This window comes from Ascaphus truei, chromosome 4, assembly GCF_040206685.1.
Source record: "Ascaphus truei isolate aAscTru1 chromosome 4, aAscTru1.hap1, whole genome shotgun sequence".
In the NCBI taxonomy this organism is placed as follows: domain Eukaryota; kingdom Metazoa; phylum Chordata; class Amphibia; order Anura; family Ascaphidae; genus Ascaphus; species Ascaphus truei.
Window position 1 is genome coordinate 393,478,470 of NC_134486.1, and position 25,864 is coordinate 393,504,333.

Here is a 25,864-nt window from a genome sequence, read left to right on the forward strand (position 1 = left end):
GATATAAACATGCAAATCGGAAAAAAAAATAACGATAGGGTTTTTTTAACAAAACGCTAAGAAACTGAAATAGCAATTATCTCATGGTTTTGTTTCTTCTTCAATTATTATATATATATATATATATATATATATATTATATATTATATTATTATATATTATTATATTACAACGATGCATGGACCGATTAGCTGTTTTATTGTACTTAGTATTCATTGATTTAAATGTTTATTACTAGCTGTGTAATCAGTGGATTGGACATGAATTTTCAACATACAGTTTACTTTGCAAGATTAGAAATGAGAAGTGAACTTGTTTTTAGAATATTTTGTTGAGGTGCAATTGAAATTATATAGTAAGAGACTTCAAGTGTACTGCGGATGCAGTGGTGTTGCTTTGTAACAATGTGTATGTATTTAGGTCTTGGTGTGTGGTGGGGGGTGGAAAGATTAGTCGGTGAAGTGGGACCTTTTCATGGTCAGAATAAGCAAAGGTCATCTCTGCAGAAACAATGGCAATATAAGTTAGTTAATATTTAAAACAGACTGAGATTGTTTCACCATTAAGTAGGATCTGAGGAAATAAAGTAGGATATGGGAAAATGCATATGGAGGTCAAACATATATATATATTTTTAATAAGTGGATGCTCAAAGTGCGATTGTGAGATAAATATAACAGAATGCAAGAGTTAGGAAAGAAAAAGATGAAAGGGCAGTTTGGTGTTTTTTTTTTTTTTTTTTTTATAGTGTAACAGACTTTAGGGAGAACTGAATATCAAATATAATTGAAAAATAATAAACCATAGGTTTAAAATCAAGGGTATTAAATAAAAATAAAAACCTTGCCCATTGAGTGTGTTGTTTGAGGGTCTTGCCACTTCACCGCGGGCAGCCGGCTTCTAGACAGCAGGGATGTCTTGACTCTCAAAGCTTTGGTCAAGCTAATTATCAACTGAACACTGGCAAAATCCAGCATATGCCCAATTAGTTCCAAGCCATACAGAACACAGCTTCTTGTATAATGGAATAAGTAACCGATGAAACCTTATCCTTGCATTTTTTTTCCATCTCCTGTTCTCTCTGTTTCTTATTCTCCCTAATATTTAGCACTCACTTACTGGCATTGAAAGGGTTATAACAATTTTTCTTCCTTTTCTCAAACCCTCTAACTTTTTTTCTTTTCTCTTCATTCCATCTCCCTTCTTCTCCCTCCTCGTGTCCTTTCCCTCTTTTAATCGCTTTGTTCCTCTTTTTTTTTATCAATAAATAAACGATTTCGTATTGAAAACGACTTCAATTATGAAATACGTTTATAAGACAATATAGGCGGAAATATTACATGAAAAAAAGAATTCATTGCAACCATCACACATCCAATGAATGCAAAGTGTCCTCAGTAATCTGCTGTTTGTGTTTTTGTTATATTTTGAGAGGTGTGGCGGTACATTGGATAATGAAGTTTGCAGAGTTATATAAATGAATTTCTCATGAAGTTATTTTACAGCCTTTACTTTAGAGAAATTGCTAGAAAGGGAGGGTTAGAATTAGGAAGCATATTTAGAATTGTGCAGCCAACAACCACAAAATGAGTGGCTAGTCTGGTAGAGCTAGTTCACAGACATCAAAAGAGTTTTCAAATCGCCTTTGGCTCTTCGTGAAACTAGAAATTCGCAATCTTTAACCAAAACAAAATCCAACAGAATTTGGCCTGAAGACAAACCCCCCCAAAATAGGTTGTTTGTCAAGATCCATGAAGTATTTTCTCATATAGCTCATAATAACTACATAATTCTGTTTCAAGAGGCCCAACTGCACCTAGCAACATGTAAATGACAATGGTTCATTTTTTTTTAAACAAGAGGTGAATCAGGTAAAGCAACTAAAAAGGGGGTCTAGTGTAAAGGAGAATGACAATATGGGTGCTAAAAGCAAAAAGTCCTGGTCAAGTAGTAGCAATACGCAAAAGGTAGCCAAGCACACCAAACGATTGGAAAATTCACAATGTAGCCAAAAAAAGGTGACTTAATGACTAAAGAGTGAGGATGCAACTCTGACTGTTTAGTCATTAAATTACCTTTTTTTGCTACATTGTGAATTTTCCAATCGTTTGGTGTGCTTGGCTCCCTTTTGCAATGGTTAAATTCAGACACGTGAAAAAGAAATTGAAAACATTTGTTTTATGTGTACAAAGGGTTATATTAATCACTGAAGGCTATAGGTCTCTGTTATTAGCACAGTATAATTACATGTAGAATAGGGAAATCTGTTTTTACTGCGCCTCTAGCTTTGCTCTGTAGCATGTCCTGATTCTTACACATCAGCGTGGTGCACACTCCACAAAAGTTAATTGACAATGTGCATCTTTCTCTGCTAAACTTTTACCCAAGACTTCCCAGTGCCAGCCCCCCTTGTCTGATTACATCTAGTAATTCTCCACTGAACGAACGTCATTTACAATGGTAGGGGAGCTGTAGAGCTGGCTGCAGCTTCACGCTCCATTTGTCCTCCATTCTCCCTTTAAAGTAGTCGTGTAATATTAATAGTCATGAATATCAATTATTATGAGGCGGTGTAGAGAAGCAGAGGGAAGGGTCGTCCAAGCATTCTGAGCCTAGCCTTGGGTGGAAGAGGATTACATCTGGAGCTCAAAGAGGCAGAGAGAGAGAGAGAGAACAATATATATTTCCTATTTGGGGGGCATTTTTTGATGGATAGTCTTGGACAAATATCAAGCAGTGTTCCAGTGTTTCTATTATATACGCCACAATTTTATTTGATTTAACTGTTGCAAGGCATTCCATTTTGGCCAGATGTTAGTCCACACCTATTCCGCTATGGTGAGTTGGATTCCTGTTTTTCTTTTTTTTTTTTTTTTTAAATTCCAGGTTCTCCCTTTAACGCCTTTGGCTTTGTAATTTAGGGCAATAATTGTAGGTTGCAGCTGGCTCTCTTTCCCTATGAATTCTTATTATCGGTATGAGGTGGGACCAGCATGAGCTGGAGAGGGGGGGAAAAACGCTGTAGTTATTGCTGTTGGCGATTTGGACTGCACATTTGTTGAAATACCCTTTATATTCATGGATTTTAGCTTCCCAGTCTTAGCTGGGAGAATTTAAGGATTCCGTTTTCAGGCAGGCTGACTTTTTTTTTACTTCCATTTGGTGGTGGATGTATACATCGCATAATAGGTTTTTGTATCCAAGGCTTTCTTCCTCTTTGAAGGGTATAATATGTTAAATGGATTTATTCTGGTTTGATGCCTGTCCATTCAGCACTGGATTGCCATTTATTTGAAACAAACCGATTTGACATTTCATTTATTTCGCTGTGATAGTTTGTAAGAAGCAGACAAGCTTTCAATTGCATGGGTTATAGAGATTTCACAGTATTTATTCTGGCTTTCTATTTTAAGGTTGATCTTTCTCATTGATGCCTTCCTTTTGTTCTCCATTTACCCGGGTAAACAAAACGAATTTACCACCGAAAGTATGGAATTTAATTTGATTAGCCAACCAATTCTATATATTAAAAAAAAAAGTATAAACACAACAAAGAGTTGGAGATGCGAACAGCGTGGTTCTTATTTTCTCTTTATTTCCCCCTATATGCAGTTTGGATCGATTTATAACGATCTACAGTGGTTCTAAATGTGATCTACATGTTATTGTACCTTACTTTTTGAAGCAATGCATTATTGTTGGTGTTATTAGTGATGAGGTTTTCTTTATTATAGGACCGCCATGATGGTGTGCCCACCCACAGCTCCAGGCTATCCCAGTTGGGGTCAGTCTCCCAAGGACCCTATTCAAGTGCTCCTCCGCTGTCACATACCCCCTCATCGGACTTTCAACCGCCCTATTTCCCACCTCCTTATCAGCCTCTACCATATCACCAGAGCCAGGATCCCTACTCTCATGTCAATGACCCTTACTCCCTAAATCCTTTGCATCAGCCCCAGCAACACCCCTGGGGACAGAGGCAGAGGCAAGATGTTGGATCGGACACTGGCTCCCTGTTGCAGCAGCCCAGAGCCTCACTTCCCCAGCTCTCTGGACTTGACCCCAGACGGGACTACCACTCGGTCAGGCGACCAGATGTTCTCCTGCACTCAGCCCATCATGGCTTGGATTCTGGCATGGGGGACAGTCTGTCCCTGCATGGTATGGGCCACCCCGGAATGGACGATGTCCAGGTAAGAGGAGGATATATACCTATTTATTATCTCACTGAATAACTTGTAATTTTATTACAAATGCTATTGACTGCAATATGGGGACAGTGTGTGTGTGTGTGTGTGTGTGTGTGTGTGTGTGTGTGTGTGTGTGTGTGTGTGTGTGTGTGTGTGTGTGTGTGTGTGTGTGTGTGTGTGTGTGTGTGTGTGTATATTCGTGTTTTCTGCTGCCTAGTAGTCTATCTATATATTTACATAGAGAGTTTCAGGACAAATGCATTCAAATGTACAATACGAAAATTAAATTGCGAGATTGTAGTTTCTGAACAGCAAGCAGGATATGTGAATAGTATATACTGTTGATAGAGGGTTTGATTGATCTGTATATTCATATTTTTTGATAACATTACATTTTATGACATACATTTTCATACCTAGAATGTAAGGTGATAACCATAACTTAACATAACAATTTATTGTTAATATGTATTCTATTTATTCTATGTTTTGGTCATCTGAATCCTGAATGAAGTTTATTCGTTAAAGCATTTTTGTGCATAAAAAACGAAAACAAATATTAAAAGAGAAATAAACAATGAGGGAATACATACACACATTATATAATATATAAATATATATCTATATAACTTGTGTAACATCAATAAAGTGTCAGAGCAAATACCTAGAATGTGCTTAGTATATATGGTGATACACGTGTGTTGTGAATATATATATATATATATATATATATATATATATATATATATATATATGTATTATGTATGTATGTATGTATGTATGTATGTATGTATGTATGTATGATATATATATATATATATATATATATATATATATATATATATATATATATATATATATATATATGTATGTTATATATATATATATATATATATATATATATATATATATATATATATATATATATATGTATGTACAGTATGTATGTATGTATGTATGTATGTATGTATGTATGTATGTATGTATGTATGTATAACTATGTTACACAAGTTCTGAATGACCCAGTAAAGTGAAGAAGATGAGCACTTCTTTTGTTCTATGGCAGTCACATAGGAAGACCAGAAACCCTAAATAGAGCAGGTTTCACTTTAATACAAAGTTATGAAATGTTACAAAGTGAATCCTACAATGAATTAAAACGAAACACACATTTACAATGTAATTGCCCGTTAAAAAAACAACAAAAGTTGGTTAATGGTAAATGAGAATTAAACTTAGACACCTGCAGTAAATGGGAAAAAGCAATGTGATCATGCTATTTCACAAATGTTAGTCAAGGTGTCAACAATATATGTAACTTTGTATTAATGTTGCCTAATTGAAAAAAAACTGTTTTTAGTTGTTTGTTTCACGCACACACAATAGATCCTTTCATAATGTATGTCAAACCCTCCCCTTTATTAAAATGAATTAAGGAGTATCACGTTTGTCTTGAAAAATTAGATGTTTTTTTTAATTGTACTTTATAACTAACAAACTTTTTGTAAAATTAATTATTCTAGGAGTTGCAGGGGGTCTTTCTCTCCTAGGAATAAACATAGAATTTGTTATCAGATATATATTTTAAATAATAGTGGGGAAATTAGTGGGATAAATAATTTAAAAAAAAAGTCAGGTACAGATATGATCACAATTACATATCAAAATGATAAATGTGTGAGTATATATATATATATATATATATATATATATATATATATATATATATATATATATATATATATATATATATATATATATATATATATATATGTGTATAATGTGTTTTAATGTCATCCTTATTGCATTGCACAATGTACAATATAGTACGATACGAAATAATGTTTCGATATAATTTACATATCCTAAACGAAATAATGTTTCAGTTTTATAGAAAGAAAAAACAGAAGGCATAGTTCAGTATACGGTAAAAAACGATTATTTACCTTGAACAGAACAGAAACAGTAATCGACATGATTTTGGGGACCATACATTTCACTGGGACTATTGAGCCCGTTCTTGACTAGATCAGGACATTGTGAATGAAAGAATTGGTACCTTGGTACCTTGGTATATAATGATATAGCGTGTTCCCAATTATATTACACTATTTTAACACACAAAAAGAACTGATCTAGTGAAGTTATCCTGTATCACTTTAAACTGAAGAAGTGTAGTAATTAAAAGTCTCAGTTGTTTTTTGTCTCCATGTTTCTGCATGCAGTCCTAATTAAATCTTTACGATACTCTCAGTGACTATTAAGTGCCAACATGCTGCGTGAATATCCTGTACAAAAACCCAGCAGGCGACTGTAATTAGATAGAAAATCAGACATGAGTGTTCTCATTAACTACAACAACTTAACCACGTTGCTGATGAAGCGTGGGGATTGCATTTTACCTTTCTATAGTTTCCAGACCCACCAAGTCAGATAATAGGATGAAACCAGGCATCCTGAGAAGGGGTAGGGAGGCATTAGGGAGGAATGGTGGTGAAGATGCTATAGTTAGATGAGATCAGGTGATGAGATGGCACTTGTTATTTTGCAGGTTTGACCATTAAACGTGATCACCAGCAGGATGCACAGTTCCCCCATCTATCATTCAGTATCACAGCCACACATGCCTTCCTTCCTAGATGATTAAGAACATACAGCAAGTGGAAACCCAGGCAGACTAATGACTAATTTCCGTCCCAGGAAATGAAAGTGTTAATATGACATTACAATCCAATGATTATATAGCTGTGGTAAATAAATAGGGTATAGTCACACAAGCTCTCACCTATTCATTTCAAAGGGCAACTACAGTCACAGTGCCTAGAAATGTTCTGAAAAATAAAAAAATAAGAGATTTATACCAACTCCTGACTTTCTCAAGTACTCCAGAGTCCAAATCAATAGCAACTATACATTGAGAATACTAGTTGCCTTATTCCTTTTCAAACAATGAACACATAAAACATTATTTACTTTGCCTCTTGCTGTATGTTTTGTACAGATGAATGCAGTTTTGGTATCTGTTTGGCTCCTATTACAATTAAGTTGTCATATTATGCATTTGTTACTCCGACATATCCAGTGTATTTGGTTTGATATGGTAAATAGTATTTAAAGTCATTTAAAACACGACACACGAAGATTGAAAAGTTGACGTCCCTTAGTTTAATACTTAAGGTTGCTTCTATGAACTTACTATGTAATTAAAGCTTATTCCACTGTCTAAATACCTACAATTACACACTTAGAAGAACAGAAATCCTGTTTGGTAGTGAATTTGCGTTTACATCAAAAAGAACTATGAATGGTTACAGTACATTATCCTCAATGTAATTCAATGTTTAACGAGATAAGAAAATCGCTACCTCTCTCAGATACTTCCCACCTCACTAATATTACCAGCTCGCATCATTTGGATGCATTTCGTATCTACTGTATGTCCATATCTGTGGAATAATAAAATCTATCTAACTGCACCTCATGATATATCTATATATATGATTTTTCTTTTTTAATATCCAGTCGACTTGAATAGCGATGGTGTTAATCTTTGATGATTTCCTATTCACAGTCAGTTGAAGATGTCAATAACGCCATGAGTCTATTGGACCAGTCAGTCATTAAGAAAGGTATGTATGCTTCCCCCAACCTAATCTTACATTCTATAGGTTATTATACTATCAGCAATATGATTAGTTACATGTTTCAAACCATAAATACGCATATAAATGTGTGCTGTGTGTGCTGTGTGTGCTGTGTGTGCTGTGTGTGCTGTGCGTGCGTGCGTGCGTGCGTGCGTGCGTGTTATATATACAAATTTCGTTTGATTTAATTTTTCTCTTTCCCCTCACCATTATGTGATATATAAAAAACCTTCCCTACAACTTTTATTACATGTTTGCCAGTTGGGCCTGATGGGTTCAGCACACATGTGTGTCATCAGAGACACAGCACAGTTTCTCTCCTACATTCGCATAGATGATTTAATGCAGATTTGGAATACCCCACTGTTACAGAGTGTGTGCAGTTAACAAATGTTTGCAGTCTCTTGTACAGCTGTAAGCAAAATAATTAACTAATTAAACTAATTAAATGTAATTACAATAACTCATTTTGGGCTTATTGTCGTCTATTCATTTTTTTTTTTTACATTTCTGTGACAAACACTGACGATGCGTGACAATAAGGATTTGCTGACAGACACTGAAAGCACGATTGCTTCAATTCTAGTAAACCAAACATTTAAACACAGCAATCTGTAGTTAGAATAATTCATAATTAGCAAAGCTCATTTATTTAACTGTATAGTGTTGATGTTCAAAGAAGCATAAAAATATGCAATACACGATCTAAAAATAGATTGCTTTAGAAAACCAAGTGCATGTGAATCGAATGCACACACACACATATATATATATATATATATATATATATATATATATATATATATATATATATATATATATATATATATATATGTTTTACTGTTGTTCTCAGACACACTATAGAAATATATATTATATATATATATATATATATATATATATATATATATATTTTTTTTTTTTCTATAGTATGTCTGAGAACAACAGTAAAACAGATTTGTTCTCAGACACACTATACAAATATATATATATATATATATATATATATATATATATATATATATATATATATATATATATATATTTCTATAGTGTGTCTGAGAAAAACAGTAAAACAGATTTCGAGTGAATAATTCTTTGTTTCACTATCGCCTATATAAAGTCCCACCATATTAATCACCTACATGCACTGTAATAAATGGCTGGGATTAATCAGACCGGATCAGGCAGTTTCTTGTGAGCGTTTACAGCAGTTACACTGCACGTTGGCCTGAGTGCTGCAGCTGACCATTGAGACCGCCCTGGGTTTGTGGTTTGGTCAATATCTTGTTTAATTCTGCGGATTTTGTATATACACACACCCTCATTTACACATTTTTTGGGGGCTCGCTGTAGAATAGTTGAAAAAATATCTCTGTATATTGTCCTGTAACAATTTAACAAACTCTACATTTTGTAACATTTTATATAAAGTCAATTCCTATGGAATTTGGACCAAACACCTGAGCAGTATTTATATGTTCTAACGCTTGTTAAACTGAGTCATTGGACAAGCCAAAGTATTACTGAATGACAGGCTTTTTTTTGTTGTTGGATGAATTTCCTTATATTGAGGACTATTGCTACTTATATGGGTGTTTGATCACTTGAAAAATAACTGTGGCTGTTGACAAGTTATTTCCCGTCTATTTACTTAATCTAGTAACAGATTGTAAACTCTTTGGAGCCAGGGGAAGGGAATTAACCCCTTGGCTACCAAAGGCCAGCAATGCATTGCAGGAAGAGGTTAAAGTGCTATGTAAACGGCATTATTATCATGTTCGCATTGCATTATTTTAGTAAACATTAAAAACAACAGAAAGGCAAGTTAAATATTTGTAGGTGGCTAACATTACTATTATTATTATTATTATTATATAATTAATAATTAGTTTTTCATAATAATACATTTATTTAGAGTCTTACAGATACTGTTTAAAATATGGGTGGATGGGCTGATTGAAGGGCAACCAATTATATATTGATTTCTTTGTGATTACATACAGGCCTGATTTAGCTGCAAATATATATATATATATATATATATATATATATATATATATATATATATATATATATATATATATATATATATATATATATATACAGGCCTCATAGTAATAGACTGAATAGTGTTAGCGGAAAGAATTATGAGGTCAACCTTATCCAAAATCCAAGCTCACCAACCTTACTCAGCAGAGACTGTGCAGTAGTTTGAGCACAACAGTACCTATGATAATGTGATTGTATCAGGAGCAAGGTGATCTTGCTTGTAATTTACCTTTCTATATACTGTATATAGTATGTGCTGAGATTTCACCAAAGGCAGTGACAAGTGTAAACTGCAACTTCTCTGCCCATCAGGGAAAGTCAGAAGATCAGAAAGTCCTGTGTCATCCCCTCACTTCTCCCCTAGATCTCACCCCCTTGTTATGTTTTCTATCTGAGCTAGGTTGACATTTCTGGAGTAATTTAGTTAAGAGGAAATGAGTTGTTCCCAGTAGAGAGAGCAAACGAGTCGAGTTAAGGTAGCCAGCCTGATAAATGGCTCTTTCATTTTGAGATCTCCAGAGCTCGTTTAAGGCTAATTTTCTATATTAGCCCCCTTTGAGCTATTAATGCAATAGTCAGGGACCATGGCCCTGTCTTATAGCTGGTCCATTAGAGCTAACATTAAGCAGCAAAATCTGAACGCTAGTGTGAGGATAATGAAAGGTGCACTTAAGATCTTCTAATATGTATTGGCAGAGGGTGGTTAATACGATTTGAAGGGGTTGGTCAACGAGCAATCAATAAAACAATAATGAGAAAGATGCGGTACATTACCCCATACAAATTCCAAGTAGACATTAAAAAATCATTCTGAATTCTTTCTTCCATTAGGACAGGGAAGGGAACCTGTCATTAGCATAATATTTACTACTTTATCCCCACATATGCTTTGTCAATATGATATGGTATATTCATTTATTTAGGATGCTCCCAGGGAAGCTGCATTTTCAAGTGTGTTCTTAGTTACATTAATGAGAGGAAAGAAAGAAAGATTAAAACACATGTACCTTATATCTTAAAGAAATATATTTTCTTAACGTTGTTTTTTTCTAATTCATTGGAGATCCACCCTCAAGATGAAGATTGTGAGACTTAAAGAAAGATTTAGATTTTAGATAAATATATATATATAAACGAAGTATATATATATATATATATATATATATATATATATATATATATATATATATATATATATATGTATATATATATATATATGTATATATATATATATATATATATATATATATATATATATATATATACACTCGAGAAAACGTCATTTAGCGGTGTATCAAATTACATATGTTTATTCCAACGCTTAAATTACTAAACACACAACAGTTTTCGCCTAGATTTCCATTAATGCCAAATATAATTTCAGATATGTGTAACAAAACCCAACCCACATTTGCAATCTCTGCATAGTTCATTCCCAATTACCCCTTTCATGTAAATGATTAAAGTTAACATCTCATTAACTATTACACTCGATTATGAATGTTTATTTTAATTGCTGTACATAACTAAAAGAACACAATATATATAAAATCATATTTGATGTAAAAATGTAACGTAAATGTAAATATAACTATATATATAGTGAAATACTTTACATTTTTACATCAAATATGATTATATATATATATTAAATTATATTTGATGTAAAAATGTAAAGCAATTCACAAATATTAGATCATATTTTGAAGTAATTCACTGGCATTTATTAACATACAGTGTAACACCAATAATATATATGTTGTAGATTTGGTGTGTCCTATTTAATTTTTGAAACAACTTGTCCATAGTGTAAGAATTAAGCACCAATAAAGGAACTGTGTCTTTCTCTGTCTTGTGGGGGAGTCCAGCAGCAATCTCTGCAAAGTGGCTTAATATATGCACAGAAATTGTAAACAAGCAAAGGACTGGGAGCTTCATGCTGAGTGTTCGCTATGCTCCATTTCCTTACCATTTCCTGCTGTCGTTTTAAAGCTATCTCACTCATCTTGAGATTTAGTTTCCAGGAACAGTATGCCCATAATTACTAACAAACCAACCGAGCATAGGCTGCCCCCTTATTGCGCGGATATAGACAAGTGACAAAAAAAAAGTAGGCGAATCAAATATCAACACAGGGAATTGGAAAATTGGATTTCTTCTGTTAATCAAAAAAGGTTCTCATCGATAGAAAGGTTAAAAAAAAAAAAAAAAAGATACAGACAATAGCACACTAGTTACACCCTCTGAGATCAGCTTGTAAAGAAGCACGGAAAAGTTTTTAATGTCCTTTCTTGCTTTTTATTTTAATTTCCAACATTTTCTTGATTTGTTTTCCTTTCTTTTCTTTTTTTAAGGGGCATTCTGTTTGCTACCTTTTTATTTTCGGCTTCTTTGGTTTGGCCCCAAACTGCTACATGTTTTTCTTTTAAAAGAATAATCAGAACCTGTGCATAGGTTATATAATATGTGTCTATTATATATTAAAGAATGACGTGAAAAGAAAGTGGACAGATATGGACCATATGGATTCTAAAGTCATTTTAAAACATCAAAAGCGTAATGCTTTGCGCATGAAATGCAACTTCAACATCTGTAATCATCTGGAAATAAGATTGACTAACGAAACAATTATTTGATGTGGAAAATAGGAATTTAACAATTTATCAGAGCTACAATGTTCTTTCGAATTATCAATGCACCAAACAGGTAGTTTAGTTTTAAACTAGTATTAAGTTCCAAAATATATTTATTTCCTTTATAGCTTGTATGTTTATAGGAAACAAGTTACATATTTATTTGATGATTTCTGTTTCATGAAATCAAACAAAAAAAACCCCATAATAATATGAATTTATTTGTTTTTCTAAAAACTCGTGAAGAACGCAGCCTTCTTCCGTATATAAGACACTTGAAGCTATTTCACTAGATTCTATGGTAGGAAAAAACAACGGGCAATAATCCAAAAATATTTCCATTAGTGCTGAATACAACTTTTACAAACAGCTATAATATTGCTGGTTTAAACGTTGCTGATACATTTTGTAATACGAGTATTACATTGGCATTGCAAAGCATATTGAAATCATGTATTAGGTATATCTGAAACAAATGATGCTCTTCATATTGAATTTAGCTTATTAGGAAAGCTGGTTACCGTCTGCTAAATAATGCATTAGGGAAAATATATTTTGCATTGGAAATACTGAAAAAAAATATATGAATACACAGCCCCAATATTACGCTCTGAATAAAACCACTTCAATGCCAGAGGATCTTGGAAAGTAGGTGGCTCTGAATTGACTAATTAACCCTTTCCTGCATTACTGTACATGATTTGTAAGGTTCCCATGCAAGCACTTGCTTCAATTAAGATGTATTAATATGAAATATAAAATTGCATATCTCTGACCCGGCTAAAAATAAAAACAAATATCACATGTAGTCAATAAAAGAGTGAATTATTATTAGTATAATTTTATATATTTATATATATATACACACATATATATATACACACAAATATAGCTGTATGCTCATCTGCATGTCTTAGGCAGGTCTGCAACCCCGCCTTTCCCCATTATCACCCAGGATACAGCACTTCCACTGCAGCAAGGGATTCTGGGAAATGACATGCAAATGAGCACACAGTGTCACTTTTTGCCTCAATAACCATTTTTAACATGGTTCCCTATAGGCTTAAGCTTGCTGCATGGTCACAGCTTTGAGCACAGCCAGGGTTAAGGTGCATACCCAGAAAACCACCCACAGACAGCTGTTTCGACCTTGATGGGTCTCATCAGTGTGGGGTTGATTTTACTGGGAATGCAAGAGAGGCTATGGGATAGGTTAAACCAGGGGGGTGCAAACTTTTTTCCCTGCGCCCCCCTGCCGGCTATCCCCTCACTCCCGCGCCCCCCTCCCAACCCCAACTTACCCGCGCTCCGGCGTAATGACGTCACGTTGCCATAGCAACGTGACTTCATATGACCTCGCAGCGTCATTTTGACGCCGCGTTGCCATGGCGACACAGGGAGGAAGCCGCCGGAGCCACGGTAAGTTAGGTTTACAGAGGCCCTGCAGCTCCCCCGGCACTTAATTTAAGTGCCTTCGGGAAGCGCGCGGGGCCTCTGTAAACCCCGCGCCCTCCGTCGGCAGTGTCGCGCCCCCCCTGGGGGTCGCGCCCCACTGTTTGCGCACCGCTGGGCTAAACCATAATACTGAGTTAAGTTATGGTCTGTCATTTCCCAGAATCCCTTGCTGCAGTGGAAGTGCTGTATGCTGGGTGATAATGGGGAAAGGCGGGGTTGCAGACCTGCCTAAGACATGCAGATGAGCATACAGCTATATTCGCATATTTGCTTTCATGTGGAGGGTTTTTGTTACTTTTTTTACTCACCATAACTTAACTCAGTATTATGGTTCACACACACACACACACACACACACACACACACACACACACACACACACACACACACACACACACACACACACACACACACACACACACACACACACACACACACACACACACACACACACACACACACACACACACACACACACACACACACACACACAGTGGGTTAATTGCAATAGCAGTGACAGTCATAGTAGTCTTTTAGATTGTTTGTCCTCATTATTGTTGGAAGGCATCAGAAATACCCTTTTTGCTTTAAAGAAAGCTGTCCATTAAGCTGTTCAATGGGACCAAATCTACTGCCATTGTTAACTCATACAAATCTACTATCTGCTTTCCCCAGTTCCTGTCCCTTCCAAATCTGTGACATCCTTGATGATGAATAAAGATGGCTTCCTGGGAGGGATGTCGGTGAATGCCGGAGAGGTGTTCTGCTCAGTACCAGGCCGCCTGTCCTTGCTCAGTTCCACATCAAAGTACAAAGTGACGGTGGGGGAAGTTCAAAGACGTCTTTCTCCTCCAGAATGTCTCAATGCTTCTCTCCTTGGAGGAGTTCTCAGAAGGTGAGTTCTTCGACCTCATCCAAACCAAAAGAACTCCCATCATTTCTCAGGTTGTCCAGGGTTGGTTGGTGCCACATGGACAGCTAAGAATCTGGTGGCCAGTCCCGATTACTGTCCTGAAGAACCCATCTGGGGTTATGTGTCAAGGTCTCTCAGCTGCAAAAATGCTGCAATACTGGAGCAAATAATCTGCACCAGATATACCATAGAATAAGATCCATTAGGAGAAATAATGGTTTATTTTGGGGGAGATTTGGCTCCAACGTTGCCCAAGTTTTGCAACCTGGAAACTTTGATACGTTATATTCTTTGGCCCAGAGCCACACAAGGATGCTAAACTTTAGCACGCCTAAACTCCCATCTAAATGAATGAGAGTAAATGAATGATAAAGCTACTGTAAGAACCTTTGTGGCTCTTGGCAAGGGGTGGGCAAACCCAGTCCTCAAGCGCCAACCACTGGCTGATCAGATTCTTAGGATATCCCTGCTTTAGCACAGGTGGCTCAAACAGTGGCTCAGCCTTTGACTGAGCCACTGATTGAGCCACCTGTGCTGGAGCAGGGATATCCTGAAAACCTGACCTGTTGGTGGCCACTTGAGTTCCGGAGCGCCCACCCGGATCTAGGCCTTTGAGGGTTGTTTACTTACATTGTACCAAGACGGTTATTCCAGTATGAGGACAGAATAAATGTGATCTTTTGAAGACAGAGGAGTGTCTTCTCTAGATTATCTTTAATGGTCATACAATGAGGGAAGTGAAACAGAGACTTATGTGGTCTCAGCAATCTCATGAATTGCACCATAATGACCTATCTGAATCCTTTAATGTGAATCGCCACCACAACCTGTAATGCATAGAGAATAATGCACCACCAAATAATACTATACTGAATGAACTCGGGAATAATGTAATTACAAATTGAATTCAAATAATTGCGTATACTGCTTATCATTATCCTCTGGCAGCAAAAAAATGTTTACAGTGGTGTTAAGCGTGACATTATTCAATAAAAGGGCAAAAAAAATCAAAAGAAAAAAAATGGTATTCAATGAAAACAATAATCTAGCAATTTGCTATATTGTGTACACTAAATAAACACACACACACACACACACACACACACACCACCACCACCACCACCACCACCACCACCACCACCACCACCACCACCACCACCACCAACAACAACAACAACAACAACAACAACAACAATAACAACAACAAAACAAGGACAGGCGCTCCAATCTGTAATTTTTATTTTATTGTAATAGCTCCAAGTTATTTGCACGTTTATACTTATTGAAAGGTGAGCGCCCGGCTCATATATATGTATATATATACATACATATACATACATACACAATATGGGTATGAGTCTGTGTGTCTTATTGTAATTGCAAGTGTGTGTATGTGTGTGTCTCAATTTCCCTGATTTAGGACATACCAAAGAATTACATGCAACGCCAAAAAAAATCTGTTCCCCCCCCCCACTCACCCCTCTCCCCCCGCCCCTCTCCCCCATCCACCCACCCCTCTCCCCCCACCACCCCCTTCCCCACTCTCCCCCCGCCACCCACTTCCCCACTCCCCCCCCCTTCCCTTCCCCACCCTCCCTGCAGATTCTTGACACTGCTCCTATCACCATCGTGACCAGAAAGTAAAGGTTAATCTCAATGTTTATTCTTCTAAAATTTCAGGGCAAAATCGAAAAACGGGGGCAGATCTCTGAGAGAGAGGCTGGAAAAAATCGGTTTGAATTTACCCGCAGGCAGACGCAAAGCAGCCAATGTCACCCTGCTCACCTCCCTGGTAGAAGGTAAGCACAGGGTGCCAGGGCATTAACTTATCGGCTCCTCTAATTACTGCTGCTAAGGCTCAGATCCCACAGTAAAATCATGTCAGTGCTGCATACACACGCTATATCCCCACCTAAATATAGGAGATATGACGTCTTCCACTGTTGCTGTGGTTGGGCATCTGTAGAAATCTGAGTTGAACACTAGTGACATTACAACTAATAGCCTTGTAACATAGGAGTATCCTGTTACTCATAGGTGGTCTGTAGGTTGGGTCATTGTTATTGGATCCCCACCCCGCCCCATGCTTTCTGGGTGTCTGTTTGCAGAAAAGTTTTCACAGTCTGAAAATGACATGAAATTCACTTGGAAACGTGGTAGCTTTATACGAGGTAGTTAATACCGTTATCTCTAGGAGCCCTACACAAACCCTAATTATTACAGTGATTCTTTCTCACTCTTCTAGCTGCCTCAGTGGTTATTTGGTCCAATAACCAAAATGAATTAATAGCCGTAGCATGTTAAATGGGATAAATATAGGTGATTGACTGTATTTTTTTCATTAGAGAAAAACATGTATTCTAAGGTATTTTTTGTAGGGTTTAAACTCATTCTGCTATTATTATTACTATTATTATTACTATTATTATTATTATTATTATTATTAGTAGTAGTAGTAGTAGTAGTAGTAGTAGTAGTAGTAGTAGCAGCAGCAGCAGCAGTAGCAGTAGCAGTAGTAATAACAAAGCAGGTAAAAGCAAAGAACAACAGTTAACCGATTGGCTGCCAGAGTGGTAGCAAATTATGTTAACAGATTAGGTTAGAATTAAATGGACCCGCATAAAGAGGAAAGTATTTTTACAGACCAAGGTTGAGACTTTCTAAGGGCGACAGGTCACAGCAGTGAGGGTTTTATTTTTGTTGTTGTTGGTATAAATAAACGTTTTTGTATTTTATTAACTGGTGACAAATGGAGCAGCAGATTCAAAACGATTTATAGAATATAATTCTAGTAATCTTCATAACATACGTGGCCTTACTTTGTACCAGGGAGATGTTTATTTGTCATAGATAGTTTTTAGTAAATGTAAAAAAAAAACCTGGAACTCTGAAGTTTGTATCAGTATTTAGTACACAATAGAAACTAAACGTGTTGTTTTCTCATGGTGACAGCTACAAAAGGTAGAATACTACAGACGCAAAGATTACAACATAATATGTAATATATATTTCTTTATATTCATTTAGATTTTTTTCCCCCACCCATTTTACACCAGTGACACGGGTAATTAATTATCTCAAGCATCCTATAATACATGCCCTATAAAGTTTAAGGATTAATAATGTCGAAAATAAGAATTGATATCGAAGTTAGTGCTATTCCAATCTCTACTAAAAGAAGTGTTGTGTTTAAACGTGTCATACGCAGTGAAATGTTATCGGTTATAATGCAGAATACAGAATGCAGAATGCACCATGCAGAATGCACCATGCAGAATGCACATGTTGCAGGATGTATATAGGCATTTTTAAACACTGACATTCAACTGTAGTTTTTGACATTTTAAATCAATACAAATCTTAATTGTATAATAGATATATGTAATTTCTAAACATGCCACACATTGTCCACTTGCTTAAAAATGTTTAAACGACCAAGTTGCATTTGTATTAGTACTAACCCGTATTTTTTGGATTTAATGTAAAATATATCATACCCTGTGGGGTTTATCTACAGAACTGGGAATAATTTGAAACAAAAACAAAACCCCAGCAAGGAAACAGGATCCAATTAAAAACATTGTCATTTTCTCTTCCTATATCATTAAACTTATGTTGCTCATGTTATACGTATCCTGTAATGCATTTTTTAGAATAGATTTGAGACATAATAAACATTACATTAATACTCATATCTGAGTGTGCGACTTTACCTGTGAGATCCGGCTATTGAGCGAAAAACATGTTACATTTTGAATCCCTGTTCGTCCCCATTACTTGGGAAAATAATATATCGATTTATTTACTGTTCACAATGGAATTACAGTAGCTTTATTCTTCATTTCTGTGATCTTCCCCTTCAACCTCATTTTAACTTTTACTGATTGATAATCAACGGAAAAAAAACACGCAATTCCTCGTTTGTATCTCATTCTCCATCCTAAAACTGCAGCTCCCCTCCCTCCCCCCACCCTATAGACACAGGCAATCTGTCATAAACGTTGATCACATGTATTGATGCAATGTGACTGCTTAACAGAACTTTGAAGCAGTGATTGTGTGTTAATGAGGTTATAGATCTGCCCTAGTTGGCAAGTATTTTATTATAAACAATACTCCCTTATTATTGGGATTTTTTTTTTAAAGAATAGGTCGCATCAAGTTGTGTGTATGAAAGCTTTCCAAACCCTCAGGTTGTTCTTTAAAATAAAAAAATAAAAAATAAAAAAAACTTGCTATGTTTTATTCTTGAGGGCTTGAACCCTAATCTGTGGGAATCCCCTTAGAGCTTTACTTTCTGTATCTTCTTTTTGTGTGTGTGAGTGTGGTGGAGAGAGCACATTCCTGGGAGTTTGAAGAGATTGACGCTGGAGGGTTGAAACATGATCCAGAACTAGCAAAGAAAATGACAGTTAGAATTATATTTAGAGTAATTATTATTTTTCCATACAAAAAAAAAAAAAGATGCTATATATTTCATTGTGTCACTTTTCACTGTTCAACTAGAAATCAATGCGTTAGAAGAACAGATGATGTGAAAAAATATGGGGGATATTTAAGATCTAAAGTAAAAAAAAAAAAAAAATACGGTTTAAAGTAGCTATCACTTTAATTATTTTATGTCGGGGATTTTTCACCTGAGAATTTTTATATTTTTAACACATGTATTGCCAGAGAGAAATATTGCTGGCCTCTCCGGCGGTGAAAGGGTCAGTAAAGCTAATGCATTATTAATTCCCATATCTATGTCCTTGGGCGGATTTTTATCAACTTCTGTCTGCAAAGCAGAGGAAATAGTGCCACGAAACAATGCATTAGATAGGATTTCTTTGTTTGATAAATATGGTGCCTTTTTGCACTAGCTTTGTATATAGGACACCTTGCTGATAATAACCCACCCATATGTGTCTGTGATGGGATAAAGTTGCTTATACAATAAGAGTTGTATGTGTGGTAGGCTTCTAGTTTTCCTTGATCACAGCAATACATTTTCCGCAGGTGAAGCTGTTCACCTAGCACGGGATTTTGGATATATTTGTGAAACGGAATTTCCAGCTAAGGCAGTGTCGGAATACATGAACAGACAGCACACAGACCCCAGCGATCTCCACTCCAGAAAGAATATGCTGCTTGCCACAAAGTGAGTGGGACTTTAATTCATTCATCATGGAACTTTGTAGGTGATAAAGTCAATGCTAAAATATGCGCACACCCGTCGATGTTGACTAAACAGCGTTGAACCATATTTAAATACATACATACATACATAACGCAATAGTGACGTGTATATACACGCATAAACGCATACACATATACTATATGGGTGTGTATTTGTGTGTAGGGGTGAAATATTCAAACACAAACCTACGTGAATTGTAACTGTGTATATACACAAATATATTTTTTAAAAGATAACATTTAAGAAAATGTTTATCTTTGGTAATATTATGGAACGACCTTGTAGCATATAAATCATAACATATTGACATACTTATTCATTTGGTCAAATATACATACATCATGTTCTTTTTTGTATTGTTTGCGCGTTTATTTCTGGGTAGTTTTATTTAAGAGGTATGGTGTGAAATTCTCCCCGGTTTATCTGCATGATATGACCATAGCGACCATGTATTGAATTTTGCAGTTGTGTGTATGCTGTAATGACAGCATAATTTACAGAAATATAAGAGAGAATGAAAAATCATTTGCTTAAATTCGTACAGATGTTTGTTTTTTAATGTGATCGAAATGTCATTGCCTTCTCTGCGGGGGTCAAAAGATATCAATAGCCCAGACCTTTAATTACTCTCAGATTGCCTAATTCTGACTTTGAAGATGAATGGGGGTTGATTTTGTTGCCATTCATTTTCTAAATTCAAAGTTTCCTTTTTCGTTTTCAAGCAATGATTGACACGTTGAGAAAAGCACCAATTACCCTATAACACCTTTAACCTTATGGGCTGGTTGGATAACAACATTTAGTTTGGACTTATAATGTTATGTTAAACCTGATATTCAAAAGTGGTTGCACTAAGATTCCTCTGATTTATTTAATGTACTGACTGTGGTTGCATGTTGAGCAAGAATGTTAAAATAAACGAATTAAAGGTAACATATTCATGAATAATTATACAACACATGTCATGTATGTGTGTATCTTTATAGATAATATACTCGTCACACAGATTGTGTCACTGATCATCCAGAGAATAACGTGGATGATTTATAATATTACAAATGCAGGTTTAGAGATGTACCAACTGTATACTAACTTAACAGCTCAGGTACAATAAAGAATAATAATACTATAATTATTTGTTATAAAGAATCAGAGTAAACACATGAATGGCATTGCTGTGATTCAGATATAGACAGAACTAATTGCATTTGCTTGTGTTATTTTCTCAATACAATGCCTGAGGATCCATATAAAAAGATATCTGTGTTGTTTCTTATGTGGCGGAAGTTCACAAAGTGCACTTCATAATGGTTATGGGGATGTAAGATATACCAGTGGCACAGAAATGCTAAACCGGTCAGTCAAGTAGATCATCTCCTTCCATTGAAATCTAAACATGATGTAATTGAGGTCAATGTTTGCAATTTTTAAGGGCTTTTAAAATTTTATTTCCAACACTATTGTACGATTTATAGACGTTTTATGCAAACCACTTAAACAAGAAAATAAATATTATAGACAGGAGGTGATAGAAGACGTTCAAGCATTATTCTTCAAGAGTATACCAGTGTTAAAATATTAAAGTATGATGTTTAATGTCTTCAAGTTGTAATGCCTTTGGGTTTGTGTGTGTTGTTTTTCTCTCTCCAGGCAGCTTTGTAAAGAATTCACAGATCTCTTGGCTCAAGACAGGACGCCCATAGGCAATAGTAGGCCCAGCCCAATCTTGGAACCTGGAATTCAGAGTTGCTTGACTCACTTCAGTCTCATCACCCATGGCTTTGGGGCTCCAGCCATCTGTGCTGCCCTCACAGCTCTTCAAAACTACCTTACTGAAGCTCTCAAAGGAATGGACAAGATGTTTTTGAACAACAACAGCACTAACAGGCACACATCTGGTGAAGGACCAGGTAGCAAAAATGGAGATAAGGAAGAGAAACACAGAAAATGAAAGCAACAAATACTTTAACACCTTTCATTTTAGCTTTAAAAATATTGGACTAGCTTTGGAAAAAAAAAATATTATATCAGATTGAGCCCTCGCATAAAACCAACAGTTGATAATCCAAGTGCACATGGAACAACACAGGCTCAATATCTGAGGACGCAGGACACCTTCAAACTGCAAAGTGACTCTTCCTTTGTAATGTCTTCATTTTTAAGAAACAAGAAAAACATCACACTTTATAGTAAACACCCAAAGTTACCAGTAATTTATTGGAGAATAATTGGAGAAACCTTATTTTTCCTTGATTTTTGAGATGCACGTCCTCTACTAAATGTTCTCTTCAAAAGGAAAAAAAATCCAGAAGAAATGTATTTGAACCTTCAGAAACCTTGTTGTATTCCCATGTATGTATGTTTCCACCACTAACTTCCACATGTAGAGTTCCCGACTCTGGACACATATTGCAGATGCAACTGTATTTGGCATTGGCCAAGGATGGTGGCAGCAGAGATACAAGGACCAAGTGGTGTTATCCCTTTACCAATTTCTCACCATGGGAGTTTCCTACAGTACCTCCCCGTATTTTATCACTGCATACAATTCAAGACATTTATCTGTTGTAATATATGTGGTTTGACAATTCACAGTGAAATAAGTTGCCAAGTCTATATTCCTTGGTAGGAACAAATCTCCCCTGTATAAGTCATGTCTTTCTTTGGCCTCTTATTATGAGTTTTTTTTTGTTCAGGCTATAAGCAGTGCTGGCTGGGAAGGGGAATAAATAATTATATTAGTCCATTTTGTCAAAGATAATTGTTATATTATTTTTTTGAGAAACAAGATTTACTCCCCCCAAAAAGTAACATACCGTTTTTTAGTTGGAAAAAGAAACACACATGCATGGTTATCTGGTTCTTACAGAGTCATTTAGACAGAAAATAAATATTTTGGTCCTGTATTCCAGATACATGATTTTACTTGATGTTCAATTGACTCCAGATGGAATCCATATTTACTACTCACCCAGTAAAACACGGAATGAAAACCTGTCACTTGGATGACTTAGGCTTCAGTTGATAAAACATGCAAGTTATGTCGATACTTCCTTTTTTAGAGGACACAGGTTCACTGATTCTAAACATTGTTGTTTAGAAGTTTAGTCATCTAATCCAGCTTTATTTGGAATGCGTATTGTGTAACCCAGTTGGAGGTTCGCATCCATCCCATCAAACCATTTAAATAACCACTTTTAATTAAATGCATTTAGCAAAAAAGCTCAGTATACCACACACATGAGAATACAATGTTAATTTCCCCCTGTAAGATAAAATTTCAAGTACCAATTGACAACTCTTTAAACCCCAGTGATGGGGTGTACTTTCTGATATGGCTTTTTTTCTGCATGATTATACATGAATACTATAAGACAGGGGTAGCCAACTCCTGACCTCAAGGGCTACGGCTTTTCGGGATATCCCTGCTTCAACATAGGTGGCTCAATGAGCCACTGATTGAGCAACCTGTGCTGAAGCAGGGATAGCCTGAAACCTGACCTGTTGGTAGCTCTTGAGGACTGGATTTGGATACCCCTGCTATTTATAGATATATAGGGCTCCTACCACCATGTTACACTGAATCTACTGTCCCAAACCAATAACTTGTTAAGAAGTATTTGGATTCCGTGCATGTTTTAAACTGAAAAAAATACATTAGACCAAATGTCTGATAACAATGATTTGATTATAGGCTTTGTGCATTTCAATGCTGTTATTCCTCTAATCCAAATGTGAAGTTAATTTTATTGTCAGTACCCAAGACCATGAACGTGTCATTTTAACTTCATTGTGAGATTACATTTTTTTATTGTCAGTAAATGTGTCCTTTTTTTTAATTTTTTTAAATAAGTACAATATTACAAGGCTGCTTAAAAAGATCTCCATAAGATTCAAACGAGGGACATTGATTAACTTAAAAAAATATCTATTTCATCCCGAACTGCACCGGAACACCTAAACAAATTAGACTGAAAAGACCAGCAAAACAACACGATATTCTTCGAATCTACAATAGTTATTTAATTGATTCAATTAAAAATGTATACTGACGTAATTGTTACATTTCGGCACTCTTAAGCTTCCTTTTAAGATGTTAATAATGTATAAATATCTTTCTAGATTCACACAAGACACTTCTCTAGAACATTTTGACATATCTGGAATGGACCACTACGGTCCCTGAATCTTCAATGAATATAACTTGCTACAGTTTGTTTGGATAATGTTCTATCTCAAACTGCAAGTTTGTTTCTCTTCAGCAATATAGATACTAGAATAAAAACAAAACAAAAAATCTCCAATGCTACAATATTCTTATAGTACTGTACATTGAAAATCATGTCGACTTTTTTTTCTCTGCATTATATTTGTCTGCTCAATGTTATGTGCAAGTCCTGAAACAGTTAAAGTATTAAGCGTTTATGTTTGGGTGCTCTACCAGAACACTTACTACTCAATAAATAATGAGCAATGCTTATTTATCTACAGCATCTTTATGATTAGTTACTTTTTATCTAGAGGTGGAACGAAAACCATTGTAACATATAAGGCAACATTAAGCAGTCAGTTCCACTTCAGAGCCTCAGCAATCAGGACCACATATTTTTACATTTATACTATAACATTATTGTTTTGTATTTAACTTTATATTTTCTGGTGATAGGTTGAGGTTTAATCAATTCATCGTTTAAAAATGCAATGCACAGGTACTTTATTCTGTTTTACTAAGAGATGTGTCAGGCAATACATACTAACCTCATCAATCTAAAACACCTTTAAATAATAGCTGTGCTGAATCTCATTTGATTTTACACACACACACACACACACACACACACACACACACACACACACACACACACACACACACACACACACACACACACACACACACACACACACACACACACACACACACACACACACACACACACACACGGATTACCTGTTTGGTATGGGAATAAGCAAGTGCTGTCATTTAAAAGTCCAACTAAATTTAGACTTCTTTTTAAATTTAAATTCAGGAAAATCTCTACAAGTGAAGATTCCCCCAACAGGATTCATGAACCTTCAAGACACTGAATTGAATGAGAGCCTGGGTATTGCTACTTCTATGTGCCAAAATCTACATCAATACTCCAATATACATTAGCCTTGGAATTAAGTAAACTTCTTCCTTTCATCCCAAATTCCACTTATGTGACTCTGTCATGATCATTTCAGACAATTCGCTAGTGAAATGTCTGATTAATCGATAAGAAAGAAAAACCAGGAGGGAAAACAATGTTCAGTTTGTATATATTTATTTATGCTTAATTTAACAGGAATTTGTATATATGGCGAGTAAGTATTTGGGTTTATTTATCTGTGAGTCTGTATCTCTGTGAATGGGTGGAAACCGCTTGACCATAGATAGCCTCTCTGATTTTTCTGTTCCTTAGACAAGCTCTTATAGTAATGGGTAGAAATTGGTTCTTGTTCAGTGATGATCTGATTTACATTAATAAAAGATTGTTGTGTTTTGTTGTATTTTTATCTTGTTTTCTTTTAATGTGATACAGCTTCATTCTGCAGAATGACATTGTTTCCCAGTAAACACTAAACATTAGGAAATGTCTATAGAAAAAAAAAAATACACCACTAAAATATTGCTTCTCAGAAACATCTTACTTGACTCAACCATGATAATCTTTTGGCATGATCTCCCACGTTTAGTAGAATTGTTGATGGGAAATAAAAAATATGTTTGCAGACTGTGTTCTTTCTTTTAGAACATGTCAGTGCAATGGATGTTT

At 35.5% G+C, this 25,864-nt stretch overlaps 1 protein-coding gene across 2 annotated transcripts in view; it reads left to right on the forward strand.

The window, feature by feature from the left end:
* TFAP2B (transcription factor AP-2 beta) overlaps positions 1-25,598 on the forward strand; it is a 26,016-nt gene extending 418 nt beyond the window's left edge. The window contains exons 1-7 of one of the 2 annotated variants that reach the window (XM_075598583.1): positions 2,438-2,838; positions 3,735-4,193; positions 7,762-7,819; positions 14,650-14,869; positions 16,568-16,686; positions 19,886-20,027; positions 21,717-25,598. In XM_075598583.1, coding sequence (XP_075454698.1) covers positions 2,812-2,838; positions 3,735-4,193; positions 7,762-7,819; positions 14,650-14,869; positions 16,568-16,686; positions 19,886-20,027; positions 21,717-22,017 — 1,326 coding nt within the window. In that variant the 5' untranslated portion in view covers positions 2,438-2,811 and the 3' untranslated portion in view covers positions 22,018-25,598. Of the gene's footprint in view, positions 1-2,437; positions 2,839-3,734; positions 4,194-7,761; positions 7,820-14,649; positions 14,870-16,567; positions 16,687-19,885; positions 20,028-21,716 lie in introns of those variants that run through there. The other variant, XM_075598582.1, reaches the window with a different exon arrangement.
* The last annotated feature ends 266 nt before the right edge of the window (positions 25,599-25,864 follow it).